This window comes from Paroedura picta, chromosome 1, assembly GCF_049243985.1.
Source record: "Paroedura picta isolate Pp20150507F chromosome 1, Ppicta_v3.0, whole genome shotgun sequence".
Lineage (NCBI taxonomy): Eukaryota > Metazoa > Chordata > Lepidosauria > Squamata > Gekkonidae > Paroedura > Paroedura picta.
The window spans coordinates 32,022,530-32,039,647 of record NC_135369.1 but is presented as its reverse complement, the minus strand read 5'-3'; the positions used below and the strand labels follow the sequence as shown (position 1 = coordinate 32,039,647).

General features: G+C 45.9%; 1 protein-coding gene across 5 annotated transcripts in view; it reads right to left on the bottom strand.

Annotated features, from left to right (window-relative positions):
* The window catches only part of GATA4 (GATA binding protein 4), a 54,095-nt gene that overhangs the window by 24,190 nt on the left and 12,787 nt on the right, over positions 1–17,118 (bottom strand). For 3 of the 5 annotated variants that reach the window (XM_077332409.1, XM_077332425.1, XM_077332434.1), the window contains exon 3: positions 8,580–8,654. The exons of the other annotated variants lie outside the window; for them this stretch is intronic. In XM_077332409.1, coding sequence (XP_077188524.1) covers positions 8,580–8,654 — 75 coding nt within the window. The remainder of the gene's footprint in view (positions 1–8,579; positions 8,655–17,118) is intronic. 5 annotated transcript variants of the gene reach the window in all.

Below are 17,118 nucleotides of genomic sequence, written 5' to 3'. Positions count from 1 at the left end.
TGACCCAGGAATTCCTGTTCCCTGAGAGTCCTAGATGTGCAGTGCTGCATCCCTACTGCTATGATCCGGAGGCTCCCGTGGCAGCCACACTTAAGAGAACAGGGTTCTGACAAGAGAGAGAGAGAGCGCAAGAATTTGCAAACTGGGCAGTCCAATATGTCTGGAGAGGGTCAGCTGGAGTAGATAACCTTATGTTCTCAAAAAGGTTGCTGTTCAGTTAGATGGGGGGTTCTTTTCAAGATCTTGGAAATGCAAAGTTCCACAGCATGTTTTGTTTTTTTTAATAATAAGGACATGATCAAAGGAAGGAGCACTGTGTCTATGGGACTGTATTATGACCAAGAAAAGCCTAATCCAAAGTCTTTCATCCACTGCCATAAAATCAGAACATGGCGTAATATCTGGCCTCTCTTTTCTGCCTTAGGAGGATGGCTACAACCTGGCCTGCACAAGCTGCAGAATTGGGCAGGAAACGGGACTGCATTTTTCAAGCCCCTGTAAGCGAGCACATGAGACTGTGTTATGCATGAGTCACACCATGGGCCACTGAAGTCAGCATGATCTACTCTGACAGCAGAGGGTCTCCAGGGTCTCACACTGAGGTCTTTCGCATCACCTCCGACCTGATCCTTTTAACCAGAGAGACTGGGGGATTGAAAGTGGGATCTTCTGCGGGCAAAGCAGGGACTCTGCCCAGCTATGACCTCTCCCCAGTACGACATACAAAGTGCTGGGCCTGAATGTTTCTTTATTATGTATCTTTAAAAAAAAAAGATGCAGGTACTTTGTATATGAGGTGCATTTTTAAAAAATGACTTTCCCCACCTACAGCCTAACACTTTCACGGATACTGAATAATGTAGTTTCGATTGGGATGTGAGTGTCCTGCATAGTGCAGGGGGTTGGACTAGATGACCCATGAGGACCCTTCCAACTCTATTATTCTATGATTCTAATCCATTTTCAATGCACTTTTCAACTGGATTTGACTGTGTGAAATAGCAAAATCCACAAGTGCACTGAAAGTGGGCTTGTAAGGACATTGTTTGGCATTTGTGAAAGGTGCATCTCATTCTATCACTTCATCCTGAGACAGGTGTAGACGGTGTGTGTGACACAGGGCTCATGAAGTCCTCTCTAAAACACTATGCAGCATTATACGCCTTCCTGTGCAAGCACTGATTTTAGCCGAAATGCTGAAATGACACTTTATTGAAATCAACAGAACTTTCATTTTCTTCACTTCATTTATAGTCTGCCTTTCTTGCTAAAACTCAAGGCAGATTACAGAATCTGATAATGCAATAGGAGTAGGATTACAGAATTAGAAAGAAATGCCTCCCCAAACCACACCCAAGTAGGGCTTCCAGACTTCCGCCTCCGCTGTGTCACCCATTCCGTCTATGCCTGTATCAAGTGATAGATAGAATGGGATGCACCATTCACAGATGCTGAATAATCCCCTGTCATATTTGGGCAAAACAAATCTATGGTAGAAGCCGAATTTACCATAGAGTTTTTGCCCTAGAGCGTCACCCCAATGGCACTGCAGGATGACATCACTTCCGGGTCATGTTGTTGCAACATCGGCTGGGCTTCCCTCCCATTCCTCGTAAGCCCACCCCCCCAATCCCCCTGGTTTCCAGGAGGGACCTGGGAACATCATAATCATAAATAACAACAACAGCAATAATAGTACATTGTACCCTGAATTTCTAATCTTTGGACATCATGCAGATGAGCAGCTACTTATGCAGAACACTGATGGAGTAGCTTTACTATCAATCAAATTACAACCATTTTTTAGCTGCAAGAAACAATTTAGAATTCAGGAGATTTGAGAGAAATGCAGGCCGTGTTATCCTAAGATCACCAAAGGTTACCAACTCCACATCAGGAAATTCCTGGAGATTTTGGGGTTGAGCTTGGGGAGGGAAGGGAGTTCAGTAGGGATGTAATGCCATCGACTCTATCCTCTGAACCTGCCATTTTCTCCAGGGGTACTAATAATTGTAGCCTGGCAAGAAATTGTGATTTTGGGAGCTCTCCAGGACTGGAGGTCGACACTCTTAAAATCGCTTGATAATGTCCAGAAATATGAAGTTCAATCCATTGGTTAGTCAGATCACATGCAGCTTGTGCTTCATCAGGGCAAATGCAGCCCAAATGTCAGCAGTGGGGGTCAAGTATGACTCCCGTTTCGACTTCTTGCCTGGGCCTGCAATTATGGATAGAGAGACTGTTGGCTGAGGCAAGCCACAATCTGTGGTTAATGGGCTGCTTCAGTTTGGGAGATCGCCACTTGTGCAGGCCCGCACAAACAAAGCAAAACATGAACAAATAAAAAAAAGGCAAGCAATTATATGTTTATGGGGTTTTTTTTAACCAAACCAGCAGCTGATAAAGTATCTGCAGAGGTCAGACTCGATCTCTCAGCAGACACATAGAGAGACCGCTGACCTACCTGATAAAACGGCAGGGAGCAAAGTTATCAGAGGAAAATATAACATGCAGTTTTCTGACACAATTGATTGAGCTTTTTATCTAAAATAACAGACATTATAAGATAGGCAAAAAGCTTCAGATAAGGAAGAGAATCGAAGCAGTCTTGAATCCAGATCAGATTGGTGGGGGAGGGTAGAAGGTTCAAAATCCTATATACACCCTGGGCCGATCAATAAAACTTTCTTGGCAGGATCCTGGGGTGGGGTGGGGGGCAAGGGGGGGGTCAGAAATGCTGCTAAAGTTGGGTGAACTTTGAAACTTCAGAGTTTATTCTGTGATTATCATTAACTCGGTAAACGAGTTCCTATTGATCAAGCCTGAGTTGGAGGTGACAGTTGCAACTAATGGTCTGGAGGAAAAAGAAATGAAGAATATGGGGAGGGGGGAGGGGAAAAATAAATGCAGGAACGGTGACAGGAATTATGTCGGTGGAATCCGAGGTGTGCTCAGGCTGAAATACCAAATGTATCCAATGACTCTTCATTGGGGAGGGATAACTAATCTGCAAGGGGGGGGGGTTAAAATCTCTGGCAGTGATTGGCCCGAGGTCAGCAGGACAGATAGAATAATCTCTGCTATTGGCTGAACGCCTCCTAGAAAGAAACAGCAGGCAACAAAGTCTACCGAGGAAAGAAATAGACCTGGGGTCTGAAATGCAGCAGCCCAAAGGAAACAAAGGAACTTACGATGCTGGTTGGCGGCCATGTTAATTTGCAGCCACGAAATAAAAGTGGGGCCTCTTAAGGACAAGCAACATTGATTTCGACTTTGCTGAGTTAGTGCTCGCTCAGGGAGATGCACAGGAGTGTAAACCCACTAGGCCTGGTTTATATACAGAACTGTAGAGCCAATATCAACCCCCTATTTATACACCCAAGTCCAGAGATCCCCTGGAAGCTTTTCAGGGCTCTTCAGTACGAGATCAATAAGAACAAACTCGACCACCCTCCACTAATCTTCTCTGACCAGGGAACACTAGATATGTTAAGAGAGAATGTGAGCCTGGCCCATCCACCACCCGTATTCGGAACTGGCCACTCATCCACATGTCTGCCTATGTTACATGTTGCTGCCAATGGCTTAAAAGCTGCGTATTCCACAATCACCATGCATGGCTCTGTCATACAGTTTCAGCCGTGCTCCTTTTCCTGCACAAAAAACACCATGTAGAAATTGGCCAGGACATTCATATCCTGAGATGCATTTATAAAAACCATAGGAAAGAAGAGCAAGAAAAGCAGAGAGACACGAAAGAGCAATGCTTTGGAAAGCCAGTTCCCTTAACTGGAATTCTGTTGGTCGACAAGAACCAAGGACAGCCCCACTTCAGAGGGGAGAAGGTTCCTCGGAACGCTACATAAGCTCTGAAAACGTTCTGCAGTGTTCTGAAACAGCTGTCTTGCTCATAATAAAATTCCTGTCCTGAAGGCCCAGAAGTTTCCTCTTGGCTTCACCAAGACATGTGCTGTTAGGGAACAGGAATAGTCCTGATCCAGCCTGGTCAACCTAGTACAGCACTGTTGCTAGCAGCAGCCAGGTGGATTTCTCTGGGAAACTCCCAGGCTGAGTGTTGAGATGACCACCTTCTCCATTCGAAGGCATATGCCATGGATCAGGCTGGAAATTTCTCTGTAAAGCATCCAACCCACGTACTGATGTGGACCGGAATTAGGAATGGCTAACAAGAATGGAGATCTTGGGGTCATGGTGGAAGGAAAGGCAGAATTTGTGCAAGGGATTATTAGAGAAGAGTACAGTCAACAACTTCCAGGTAGGGCTTCAGATCTCTCAGGTTTACAATTAATTCCCAGACTACAGAGATCAGTTCCCCTGGAGAAAACAGATTCTTTGGAGGGTGGACTAAATGGCATTATAGCGTGCTGAGATCTGCTGATATACCCCCCTCTCCAAACCTTTTTTTCCCCAGGCTTCACTCCCAAATCTCCAGGGATTTCCCCACCTGAAGTTGGCAACCATAAGAAAGAGGCGGGGAATAAAACTGCTACTGTCCTCACACTGGATACAGTGCCACTATATTTGAAATGCAACGTCTGTAAAAGGACACTGCAGAGCTGGAAAAGTCACAAGAAAGGACAGCTAAAAGGATTAAGAGGCTGGAGCACTTTCCCTGCCAGAGAAAAGGCTGGAACGTTTTTAAGTTGTTGGTGGTGGGGAGATGACAAAAAGACAGAGGATAGAAATTGCATACAGCTGCAGCCAGAGTAGAAAGAATTTTTCTCTCCCTCTTATAATGCTAGAATTAAAGATCACCCAGTACAGCATTGTCACTAGTGTGGAGGATTCCCTGCTGCACGTTGCAATGGTGGTCACTGGTTTGGATGGTGTTCTAAGGCAATTAGTCTCCTTGGCAGAGGGCGTGTCTTCTGCAGCAGGGGTAGTCAACCTGTGGTCCTCCAGATCTTCACAGACTACAATTCCCATGGGTCCCACCCAAGCAAATGCTGGCAGGGGCTCATGGGAATTGAAGTCCATGAACATCTGGAGGACCACAGGTTGACTACCCCTGTTCTACACAGCCTGAAGGAACCTCCATATTCAGAGGCAGCATATCAGTAGTAGCTGATTTTGGACAGGGGCATGGCTATTGCCCTCCTACAAGGCTTCTGGCCTTCCTGAAGGCATCTGGCTGGCTGCTGTTTCAATATCCGAAATTAGATGAAACCTAGATCTGACCTAGCAAGACTCTGATGCCCTTGTGGCAGTGCCCACTTCTTTGTGTTAAACAATCCCTGCACATGTTGCTGCCTCATGGGTCCTAATAATTGTTGAAACAGCCCTTGGAGGAAAAGATTCGGCGTCTTTTCTTCAGCTTTGGCCAGAAAGAAAGGGGAGGGGGGCAGAATACAGCCATATTCTTTGGAAGACAGAGGTAGACATGGGGGTGGTGAAATGTGCTTTGGATTCATCATCTCCCCTCCAGCTAACTTCTGTCAGTCTTATTAGGAGATTCTTTCTCAAGTCTGGGAAAGAAGGGTAAGCAAGGGGAAGGGTAGGGAAGCAGAAAGTGTCCGAGCCATTTACAAGACTATAGAAAGCAGACTATAAAGAATGTTCTTTTTCAGATACTGTATGAAGAAAGCAACATAAGCACAAGCATGGGTCTATGCCTGGGGGTGGGTGGGGTGGAGTAATTCAATCACTGCTGAGGCAAGTCACAAGCTTTCAGCAGTTTCTCACTGAATGTAGATGGAGGTCCAATTTGCAAATCAATGCTTCCTTTCCGTAAGCCCTGCTAGATCAGGCCAGAAGGTCTACCATCCTTTTTCATGGAGGTTCCAATCAGCTATCCTGACTGACAAAAAAGACTATATAAATTATCTAGTGCATCACCCCATTTCCAAAAAGCAGCCAGCCTGTTGCTCTCATGAGTTGCTTTGCACTGGGGGATGTGCCTTCAGTGGCCAGGCTGAACTGCACAAACCAAGAAGGTGCTTCGAGAACAGCTAAGGGAACACCCAAGCACATGCCTTTTGTCACCACTAGATGAACTGCAAGCAACTCACACAACAACTGGGAACAGCATCACCCTGTCTTATTAGAATCATAGAGTTGGAAGGGGCCATACAGGCCATCTAGTCCAACCCCCTGCTCAACGCAGGATTAGCCCTAAGCATCCTAAAGCAATTATACCTAGTCTTCTTTTGGGGGGGGGGTGGATCCCAGCATATCATTTAATAACATGACAGCCTTCATTTAAATAATGTTTCTAGATCATCAGTCTTTAGTCCACCCCCCCCCCCCCGCTGGGGTGCCATTTGCTGCCACTCTGCCACCGGCTTAGCTTTGGTGCTCTCTAGCAGCCGCCATGGCTGGGGCTGCCCCTCAGCATGGCACTGCGCAGCTGCTGCTGGCAGCGCCCCCCAGTGGGTGGTGGGAAGTCAGGGGTGCCAGGGTTCAGGCGGCAGCCCTGGGCCTCAGTAAAATTGTCAAACATTGACTGGTCCCCGGTGATAAAAAGGTTGGGGACCACTGCACTACAGCATTCCAGTGAAGTCTCTGTAATGCCTACTAAATCATATCTCTCTGACTGCTTGAGAAGCTCAAGCTCTTCCTTCTTATTGCCTAGGCGTTATGCACTGGTAAAGAGAGGCACCTGAGCCTCTTAACCTTGGTTCCATTTGACCTATTGTTCCCAGGCAGGCCACTGCTATTTGCTCTCCTACATTAGAATACCTACATTGGACGACTCCTTCCCCTTGTGGCTCCAGTTTAAAGCTCTCCTTGTTAATCTCCCCTGGTTCCTGCCAAACACATTCTTCCACAACTTGGATAAATGAAGCTCATCATGTGCCGGTAGGCCTTCTTCTAGAAAACCTACTCCATGGTCCTAGAATCCAAATCCCACCTGCTGGCACCACCTCCATTATCTTCAGCTCCTGACTTGTACCTCTCCCCCTGGCAGGCAGGATCAAAGAGAAACCCACTTGTGTTCCCATTTATTTCAGCTGCCAAGAACCTCATAGTCAGCCTTAATATATGCAGTTGTGTTCATGGCCATGTCATTCATTCCCACATGGACCATCACAAATGGATAATGATCCATAGGTTTAATCAGTTTTGGCATCTGGTCCACAATATCTTTCAATCTTTGCCTCTGGCAAGCAACATACCTCTTGGGCTAGGAGACCAGGCCTAACCATGTGATGTTCCACACCCCTCAGAAGAGATTCAAATGAGTAGTCGTGTTGGTCTGAAGTAGCACAATAAAATCAGAGTCCAGTGGCACCTTTAAGACCGACAAAGATTTATTCAAGGTGTGAGTTTTCAAGTGCAAGCCCTCTTCCTCAGACTAACTGAAGAGAGCTTGCACTCAAAAGCTCATGCCTTGAATAAATCTTTGTTAGCCTTAAAGGTGCTACTGGACTCTGATTTTATTGTGCTCCCTCAGCAGAGAGTCACCTATGACCAACACTTTCCTTTTCCTTTGAATGCCATTTCCTCCTACCCCCATGCTCATCTTTGATTTCATTTTGGTTCCTCTTCTGCCCTTGTTTCTGCTTCCATCTCCCCCAAGAGATGAAGGCAGACCAGTCTCTGAAGTGCAAACTGAAAAATAAACTGACCAGGTGGCCATTTCAAAAAATAAATTGTTTTTTTTTATTGAAAATAACTTTTGTATAAAGGTCAAGCCAAACAGTATCTAGATAGCTTTTGCCATTTTCAAGGACCAAGCCTTTCCTTAGTGGCTTTCCCTTAAAAAAACTCTTTTTCTGATATTTTCTCACCAAATGTCATTTTTTATATTATATTCACATTCAAGAAAACTGATTATAAGCAAATTATTTTTTGAAATGCCACCTGGTCAGTCTATCTTTTGGTTTGGACTTCCATCACCCCTGCAAGGGCCTGGGATCTATTCCTGACCTCCAATGGCTCTGAGTGCCATCTTGCTCAAGGCCTTCAGTTTTCTGCTATAACAGTAAGGGGAGACTCCATAGGGGAGTCAACCCTCCCAATATCCTTTGGACTAGTCTCTTCATTCCTATGCAGGTTCACACAGCTCCTCTCAAGGAAATCCTCTCCTTCCTTGATTTCATATAGGGTTTCAATCATCTCCTCCAGGCCCCTAATCTTCTCTTCTAAAAGCCCTATCAGTTTATACTCATGACACGTGTAGTCCCATCTTGTCTTCAGAGAGGAAGGCAAACATGGCACACTCCTTGCAAGTGACTGAATAGGGGGCATGAGTATCCATTATTGTCTTCCAAATAGATTCCTTCACTCTATAATCTTTACTTTTAGGATAAAGATGTTAGGATCTCCCCCCCCCCCCCGTCCAAGAGCCCTTTGGCTTTTGTCAAAGGCTCGGACCTCTGGTGAGGAGGATCCTTTGAGCTTACAGGGTCACAGCCCAGCACAGGGCAGGGCTTGCAATCCCTCCGGCTCCACTCTACCCCCAGCACACCCTTCCTCAATCAGCCATAAAAGAAAAGCATTCAACAGAAACAACTCTCTAGAAGGCTATAAAACAGCCACTCGCTCACAAATATTGTTCTCACACACACAGCAGCCTCAATTAGAAGAGGCAAAAATAAGAAGGAAAAATCCCTCACCTTGCCAGTAATCATCCATCTGCTCTTTTCTTTCTCCCCATATGTTCAACTCCCCTTCTCCCCAGCTGCTCAACTCTGGGGAAATAATAAATGTATTATTCATTTATATCATTCATATCCGAACTTTCTTCACAGTGCAGACCAAAGCAGCCCACATTAGTCTTTTTATCCACACACCAACCCTGTGAGGTAGGCTAGGCAGAAAGTTTGTGACTGGTTCATCATCACTCAGTGAGCTTCCACAGCAAGATGGCAATTTGAACCTGGGTCTCCCAGACCTTGCTCTGAAGCTTTCTGCTGTACCACACTGACTTTCATAGGGTGGTTGTTGTTGAAGTATAGGAAGCAACCAGGCCTCTTTGAGTCATGCAGGTTAGGTGGTATCAAGTCACTCAGAGGGTGCTTCCAGCCTATGGTTGCCAACATCCAGGTGGGCCCTGGAGATCTTCCAGAATTGCAATTGAATTCCTGATGACCGGGTTCTGTTCTCTTTGAGAAAATAACTGATTTGTAGAGTGGACTCTATAGCAGGGGTAGTCAACCTGTTGTCCTCCAGATGTTCCTGGACTACAATTCCCATTGCCAGCATTTGCTGGCAGGGGTTCATGGGAATTGTAATCCATGAACATCTGGAGGACCTCTCTCCTTCTCAAACCCTGTCTTCCTCAGACTCCTCCACAAAATCTCCAGAAACATCATAAACTGGAACAGGAAACCCTAGGCAGGCCTGGGCCTGAGGCCTCCTCCCTCAAAGGCCAGATAGGCCTGGGAGAGGGCCTTGCCTTCCCCCCCTGGCTTTTACAGCTTGGAATACTGTGTTTGCCTAGCAACAGCCACTGAGGAAATCTGTTGCTTAAAGATACAGAAGATCCTTCCATCATTTTTAGATTTTTCTTCAAAATCCCCCTTGTTTTTTAATTTCACATTTTCCTGCAAACCTGGGGGCCTTTTCAGGTTTGTAGAAAGATTTGTTTTGCCAGTTCACAGCTCCAGTCACCGGCTTGAAGTATCCAAGGATCTTTGTGACTTACAGATGTTATCAGTTAAAGCAAGGGTCCACTTCTGGTGATAATTTAAGAATTGAAGAAAAGAATAACTCTCCTTATTTGGCCAATATTAAAAGCTCATAGATACCAAAATAGAGATGTTTGGGCTTGGCAAGAGGGAAATCATGGATTTTCTATTCATTTCCTTGAAGGCCCTGCCTGGAAAGACCCCCAACCCCCACCCCCACCCCCACAATTTAGTGAAGAAAGAACAACTCATGATAGAGAGGAGGGGTTGGAAACGTGCCCCAGCACCCCCCCCCCCTCTCCAGATGAAGTCCTGAAGTGCATACCCATTAGCAGTTTGTGTTTAGGATTCCCATATAAAGTGGTGCTAATGTAGCATAGCTGTGATCCGTTGGCAGTTTGGCATTAAAACAGACTGGCACCTTGGTGCCAAACATTGACACTGATTCAACAAACATTTTAAGGTTCAGGCTGGTCATTAGTAATGGAAAGGTTTACCAACTCCCATCGCAATCCCCCCCCCCTCTACAGCATGGACTGCCTTGATTTAAATGTCAAAGGGGAGTGCAAGACGGAATAATCACTACCCTTCACTGGATCCAAAGCAGAAGGAACAGAGACCCATGGCAAAAATGAGAGGACTGTTCTGTAATATTCCCAAGTAACATAGATACCAGTAGATAAGGTGTACATTTGAAATTGACACCATCTCCTCCAAGATCATGAGCATTTGGCTACAAAGCTGCTGGCTTTCTGCCATCTCCTTTTAAAGATTGCATCAGAAGCATGGAACAGCTAAATGGAACCTCCATGTATGGAGGCTGTATAACTCAGAACAGCAGATTCAAAACCGTGTGGGTCATGGACGATCCGCTCTGCTGCTGAAACAGACTAAAGGGGTTTTCGCTTGCTGTATCACCTACAATAACACCATTTCCCACTGTGTGACCTTCAGTAATACCGACAATAACAGAACTGTAACCCAAATATTGGCATACAGTTAATTTTGTCTATGTTAGTCTAATTCAGGTGCTCTCAAAAATTTTAAACCCTCCTGTAAGCTTTGAGGCAACTAAGTGGCTTTTCTTTGCACAGATGTGCATTTATAGTTAGTGCTCAAAATTATTGCCAAAGAGAAAGAAACCCTGTATGAAAAGAATGCCACCAACATTGGTGAGCAGGCTACAAAGCAATCAAAAAGAGGGCATTCGAAAGCTGAACAAATGGGAAGCTACCAGTGGTATTTCTCACCTGGGGTTTGCAAAAGGCAGCTGTGTTGGTCAGTCCTAGCAAAGGTCCAGTGACACCGTAAAGGATGCCATTTGTTTTAAGGCATTATTCATTTATTTGCATCATTTACAGCAAGCTGTTCTCACACTAAGACCCAATAGAGATTATTACAGAATGTAAAAACAAAGCCATCGGATGCATCAGACATCCAGTGAAAATGCAATCAGACTGGCACTGTCCTTCCAGTCACAAAAAGGTATGATGGTCTGATGTGCCATGAACAGTTCAGGAAATTAATTACATAAGTAGGAGACAAGGCAGCAAAAGCGAGATAGTGACCCAATGAGAAGTGCAATAGTAGACCACAAGTCTTCCTGGCTTACAAAAAGCATCTTCTCCAACCATTCCATTATCCTATAGCCCTGCTTCCATCCTCCAAATGCTCTCCTGAACATTTCTGTTCTGCACAGTCTCCTGAAAGCCATGACGTTGTTTCTTTTCTGCAGCTGAGGACATGAAACCTTTGAGCTCAAGGACTTGAATTCAATAGGCTGGATTCAAACAGCTTTTCAGCTGCTGAAAAGGGAGAACCTTTGACCCCCAGAAAGGCTGTGCTGGGGATCACGGGACCTGCATGGACAAAACCAACTGAGGTGGGGCTGTAGCACAAAAGAGAATTAGGTGAGACTGAGCAAAGAAGCAGGTAAGAGCCAGCTTCTAGTCCTTTTCCTTCTCGTTGCAGTTCCCAATGTTCACCCCAAAGTTGATTCTGACACATGGGTGGACACTCAGGGGCACAGTGAAACATGGCATGTACAATATTCCTGAAGTGGGAAAGGGGAGTCAGTAGGAATCACCCCATCCTCCCATGACCAGAAATACCAGTCTACATGTGCACAGTGGCTGGGGTTGCCAACAGTCCTGGAGAAAACTGACCTGTCCCTTCAATAGAATGGGCAGCTGAAGCTTTTCATGGCATGGGGGTAAATTACACCCCTCTATTAAGCCTGTGCCCTGATCTGGATCCTCCAGGCTAGCCCAATCTCATCAGATCTTGGAAAGCTAAACAAGATTGTCCCTGATTAGTATTTGGATGGGAGACTTCCAAGGAACGCCAGGGTTGATATGCAGGGGCAAGCAATGGCAAACCACCTCTGAACATCTCTTGCCCTGAACACTCTACGGCAGAGGGGTCCAACTCATTTGATAGAAGGGTCAGACCTGACATACATCTTGGGCCAAGCTAGTGTGCCATAAAATGTCCTGTCAGGTACTGGAGATACATACTTTAATAAAGGACAGCAGCTGATCAGCTCTGAATTGATGCATGGCCCCATGGGTGGATATGGGGGGGGGAGTTGCAGAGGAAGACCAGCATAGGCAGATTGGAGAGGCAGCAATGCAAACCCCTTCCCCACCTGCTCCTACTGCCAATGAAGAAGAGTTGGATTGTATACTTCGCTTTCACTACCCAAAGGAGTCTCAAAGTGTCTTACAATTGCCTTCCTTTCCTCTCCCCACAACAGACACCCTGTGGGGCAGGTGAGCTCTCAGGTGTTTCATGGGGGGGGAGGCCTGGCCACCAAGCTGTGTGCTGGGTGGGAAGATCCCCCCCCCCATGCAAGCACCAGTCCTCACACCCACCTGGGCTTGCATCCCCTGCCAGCTGAGTAGAGAGGCAATGTGACCTCGCCTTGGGACCCTGTGTCAGCAGGAATGCAGACCTGAGGACCCCCTGGAATCTTCAGATTAAAGAGATCAGTTCCCCTGGAAAAGATGGCTGCTTTGGAGGGTGGACTCCACAGCATTATACTCCACTGAGGTCCCTCCCTGTCCCAGATCCCACTCACTCCTGGCTCCACCCCCAAAGTCTCCAGGTACTTCCCAACCCAGACTTGGCAACCTTAGTTGTTCTGCAGTGCTGAAGTCACAAGCAGACTCCCTCACTCCCTTGCACCAGCTGCTCCAGGATCATATAAGAGCGCTGGATGGGTTGCCTGCAGTTTCTGGGCCTGACGTTTGATGCCTCTGCTCTAGGGCAGGGGTAGTCAACCTGTGGTCCTCCAGATGTTTATGGAACAGCAAACGCTGGCAGGGGCTCATGGGAATTGTAGTCCATGAACATCTGGAGGACCACAGGTTGACTACCCCTGCTCTAGGGGCTTGCTCACCAGAAGTGGATTTTGGCCCAATGACACTTTCCATCCTTAAACCTCTTTTAAAGATTCAGGGCCTTTTTTCTTCAGGACCCGTGAGACCCAAATACAGGGAATGGGGATCTCATTTATCGTGTTCCTAATTGAATTTATTCCCGTGTTTTTACAACATTGTCTTCTTATAATGCAGTTTTTGCATCGGTTATGGTACATCAAACTTTTCCAGGTGTCGTTTTCGAATTACTTAATCCATCTAGATTCTCTGCAAGAAAGGCAGACTACAAACAAAGGAAATGATGTGCATGTTACGTGCTTATGAAAATCAACTGGTTCTGCATTGATTCACATAAGATTGTAAACGATCAATAAATTAATTTGCAAATGCATTATCTTTCCAGCCTTGTAACTTGTTGTTTGAAACAAAACAAGGTAATTTCCCTCCATGCTAAATAAGTATTTTTCACTCCATTTGTTGTCTGCGCTCTGATCTCCCAAAATCATTTCAGCCCCCCCCCCTCTTTTGCCCATTTCATTCTGAACCATTCCTAACAGCTGTTCCCTCCTTGTAACCCTTTTGTCATGTTCCATTCCAACACCTTAAGAGGTGGTTGTAGTTCCCCTTAGGATAGAAAACTGCAATGAAGCTTGTAACCATTTCAATAGCATGAAACTGATTCTGCAGGCAAAATTCCAGTGGGCAAAGGTTTTCATTAATTTCCCCTGGGATAAAACATTTGATTTAGCTGGTGAAATATGAAGTATCATTTAAGAGCGATTAACACCAGGCTATTCTTAACAAAACTGAAGCCCCACGTAGAGTACAATCCTAAGCAAAGTTGCATCTTTTAAGTTCACTGAAGGTGTCCAGGGAAAGGCATACCTCTGTTTAAGACTGCACTGTCCGTCTTCTTGTGTCCCTCCCAGGACATGGATAGAGATGGGGGGGGGGGGGAATAACATAGTGTTTGAAAACCACAGCTACAGCATAAGGAGCAAGGTTGGGGTCTGCAGTGGGAGTGAGCAGGGGCAGAAACTGCCACCCCTCTGCCAGGAACCAAAATGCCATTCTGCTGGAGCAGGATTTCTCAACCCGGGTTTCATGAAACTGTGGGGTTTGTCCCCCCCCCCCTCCCTTCTCAGGCTTTCTTTAGCTCAGGAGGAAAAAATAATTTTAAAAATATTTTTTTACTGATTTTTTAAATCTCCTGGTTAGATGACCATATATGGTCATGCTAACCCACCCTCCCTCACAAAATGGCCACCGATTGGCCTGAAGGGGGTGGGAAGGGGAGGTGCCTCAGCCATAAACATCCTTATTAGCCAAGGCTTGTTGCACATGAAGCAACTGGATTTTATTCTATTAGTGATGCCATGCATGCTATAAACAAGTGACTTCTGGAGGCGTGGCAGGGAGGCATGGCTTGCTGACATCATATCTGGGGTTTCTCAAAGCCAGAAGAATGTTTCAGGGGTTTCTCAACAATAAAAAGGCGCTGGAGGAATGGTATGGGTTAGAGACATGCCAATGAATTCATGTTTCCACTGATTTATCTACTTAGTTCTTCACCCCAGTGGTCTTTTGCTTTCTTCTCCTCTTAAATTTGGAAATTATAAAATTATTTGATTATTATGTATTATTCACTATTATGTAAGTGGAACATCATTATGTTTTGTGGGATTAAAATTCTACTATCTCGTGAGGCTTAGAAATTGCCTCTGAGTGTTCTTTGTTTCTGCATATATACTAAACAAATGTCTCCTAATGTCACAATTTCCCATGGGGGATATCTTCCTGACCATTAACCATCTGTAGTCAGTAATATCTGTTGAAAAGCCACAGATTCAGGTGGGTAGCCATGTTGGTCTGAACCCGGGTAGTCAAACTGCGGCCTTCCAGATGTCCATGGACTACAATTCCCATGAGCCCCTGCCAGCAAATGCCAGGGAATGCAGAACCAATGCCTTTGCTTGTGATTATATGGGGGGGGGGGGGGAGAGAGAGAGAGAGAGAGAGAGAGAGAGAGGAGGACAATGGGACTTTAGTACATCTGTTGTTTCTAGCAGCTGATTTCTAATATTCTGGTTCCATTTAGAGGAAAGATTGGGGGAGCTTGGTCTGTTTAGCCTGGAGAGAAGATGACTAAGAGGTGATATGATAACCATCTTCAAATACTTAAAGGGTTGTCATATAAAAGGTGGAGCAGAGTTGTTTTCTGTTGCCTAGAGGGGCGGACCAGAACTAATGGGTTGAAATTAATGACAAAAATTTTTTTGGCTAAACATCTAGAAGTCCCTGACATTTAGGAGTGGTTCCTGACCTTCCTAGGGAGGTAGTGGGGGGGGGGGGAGGTAGGAACGCACATGCGCATGATTGCTGCACATGCACATTTGCGCCCCCTGCTGGTGCAAACGTGCATGCATGACAACTCTGTGCATGCGCGTTTGCACGCAGCTGTCACGCATGTGCGGCGCCCAGGCCACCGGCTCTCCCCCACCCCCGGAGGCGGTCCTCAACTGCAAAAAGGTTGGGGACCGCTGACCTAGCACATCCTGGTTGTCCCCCTCCCCCCTTCATCCATAGCATATTGTTAGTATTTAACATTCCTCTCTTAGTGGTAGAACCTGTTGTCTAGTCCCAGCTAGCTTATGATGACCCTGTAGGGCAGGGGTAGTCAAACGCTGGAGCAAATGCTGGCAGGGGCTCATGGGAATTGTAGTCCATGGACATCTGGAGGGCCGCAGTTTTACTACCCCTGCTGTAGGGTTTTCAAGGCAAGAGGCATTCAGAGATGATTTGCTGTGGTCTGCCTCCGTATATTGACCTTGGAGTTCCTTGATGCCCAAGTAGTAACCAGTGCTTGCCCTGCTTCGCTTCCCAGATCTGATGAGATTGGACTAGCATGGGCCATCTAGATCCGTATTTATGGCTGTCATTAGAGCAACTGGCTTTTTAAAAACTGCTATTTGACTATGATCTTTGCTTTTAGACCCACGGATAACCACGACTTGCCCGATTCCATCAGATTTCAGAAGCTAAGCAGTGTCGGACCAGGCTGGTATCTGGATGGAAGACCTCTAAGGACTACCAGTGTCATAATGTGGAGGCAGGCAAGGGCAGACCATCTCAGAACATCTCTTGTCTTGAAAACCCCCTGGAGTTGACATGGGCCAGCTGTGATATGACGGGACATTTAGATATATTGACTAAATGGTTTGAGTTGGAAAATAGAGAAAATACTTTCTACTTGCCTAGTATAGCAATGTGACAGAGCGGTTCCAGATAGACCAAAATGTGGACACTAGACCTTCCAATGTTTCACAGGTGAAAACAGGGCTGGACTCTTAGTGGCTTAACTTTAAGGCCCAGAACTGCTGCTCTAGTCGCTATTCTCCACTCTCCTCATGCATTGCTGAAGTCTCTCCTCTGTCTGTTGTATGTATTTACCGTGCAGTAACTTATAACAGCCTTTCTCAACATTTTTTATCGTTGCAAAACCCCTGAAACATTCTTCATGCTTCAAGAAACCCCCAAAGTGGTACAATTGTGCAGAAGATGGTTAGGAAGCAGAGCTGTGTAAATGCCCACCCAGGGACCCTCCTTTTGCCACCCCCTCCAGGTCCATCATTGGCCATTTAGGGAGGGATGGGTGGGTCAACATGACCACACGTGGTCATATCACACAATATTTGTTTAACAAAATTTAAAATATAAATTAAAATGAATTAATTCCTACTCATTTGGGAAACTCTCCCAGGGCCGCCAAGAAACCCCCAAAAGGCTGACTTCTACAAAAGCCAGGCAGGTCTTTATTCTTTGGGGGAATGATACACTCTGTGATAATAATTGTGTCTCACCCAGTTACAGCAACCAAACCTAGACCATGAAGCTTACAAGGGAAGAGATGAGCAGAAGAGGTTGACCATTGCCTTCCTCTGCATAGCAACCCCAGTCTCCCTTCTGAGCACTAACTGTGGTGGGCCCCGTTTAGCTCTGACAAGACCAGGCTAGACTGAATACCAGACAATAATTGTCGTAAAAAATGCTGTCAGCTGTTCAGAACTAACCCATCTAAGTAGCCACAGGACATGAAATGGCAAGCTGTGTGCAGCACTGTGCCTTAGTGTCCATGGGCAGGCATT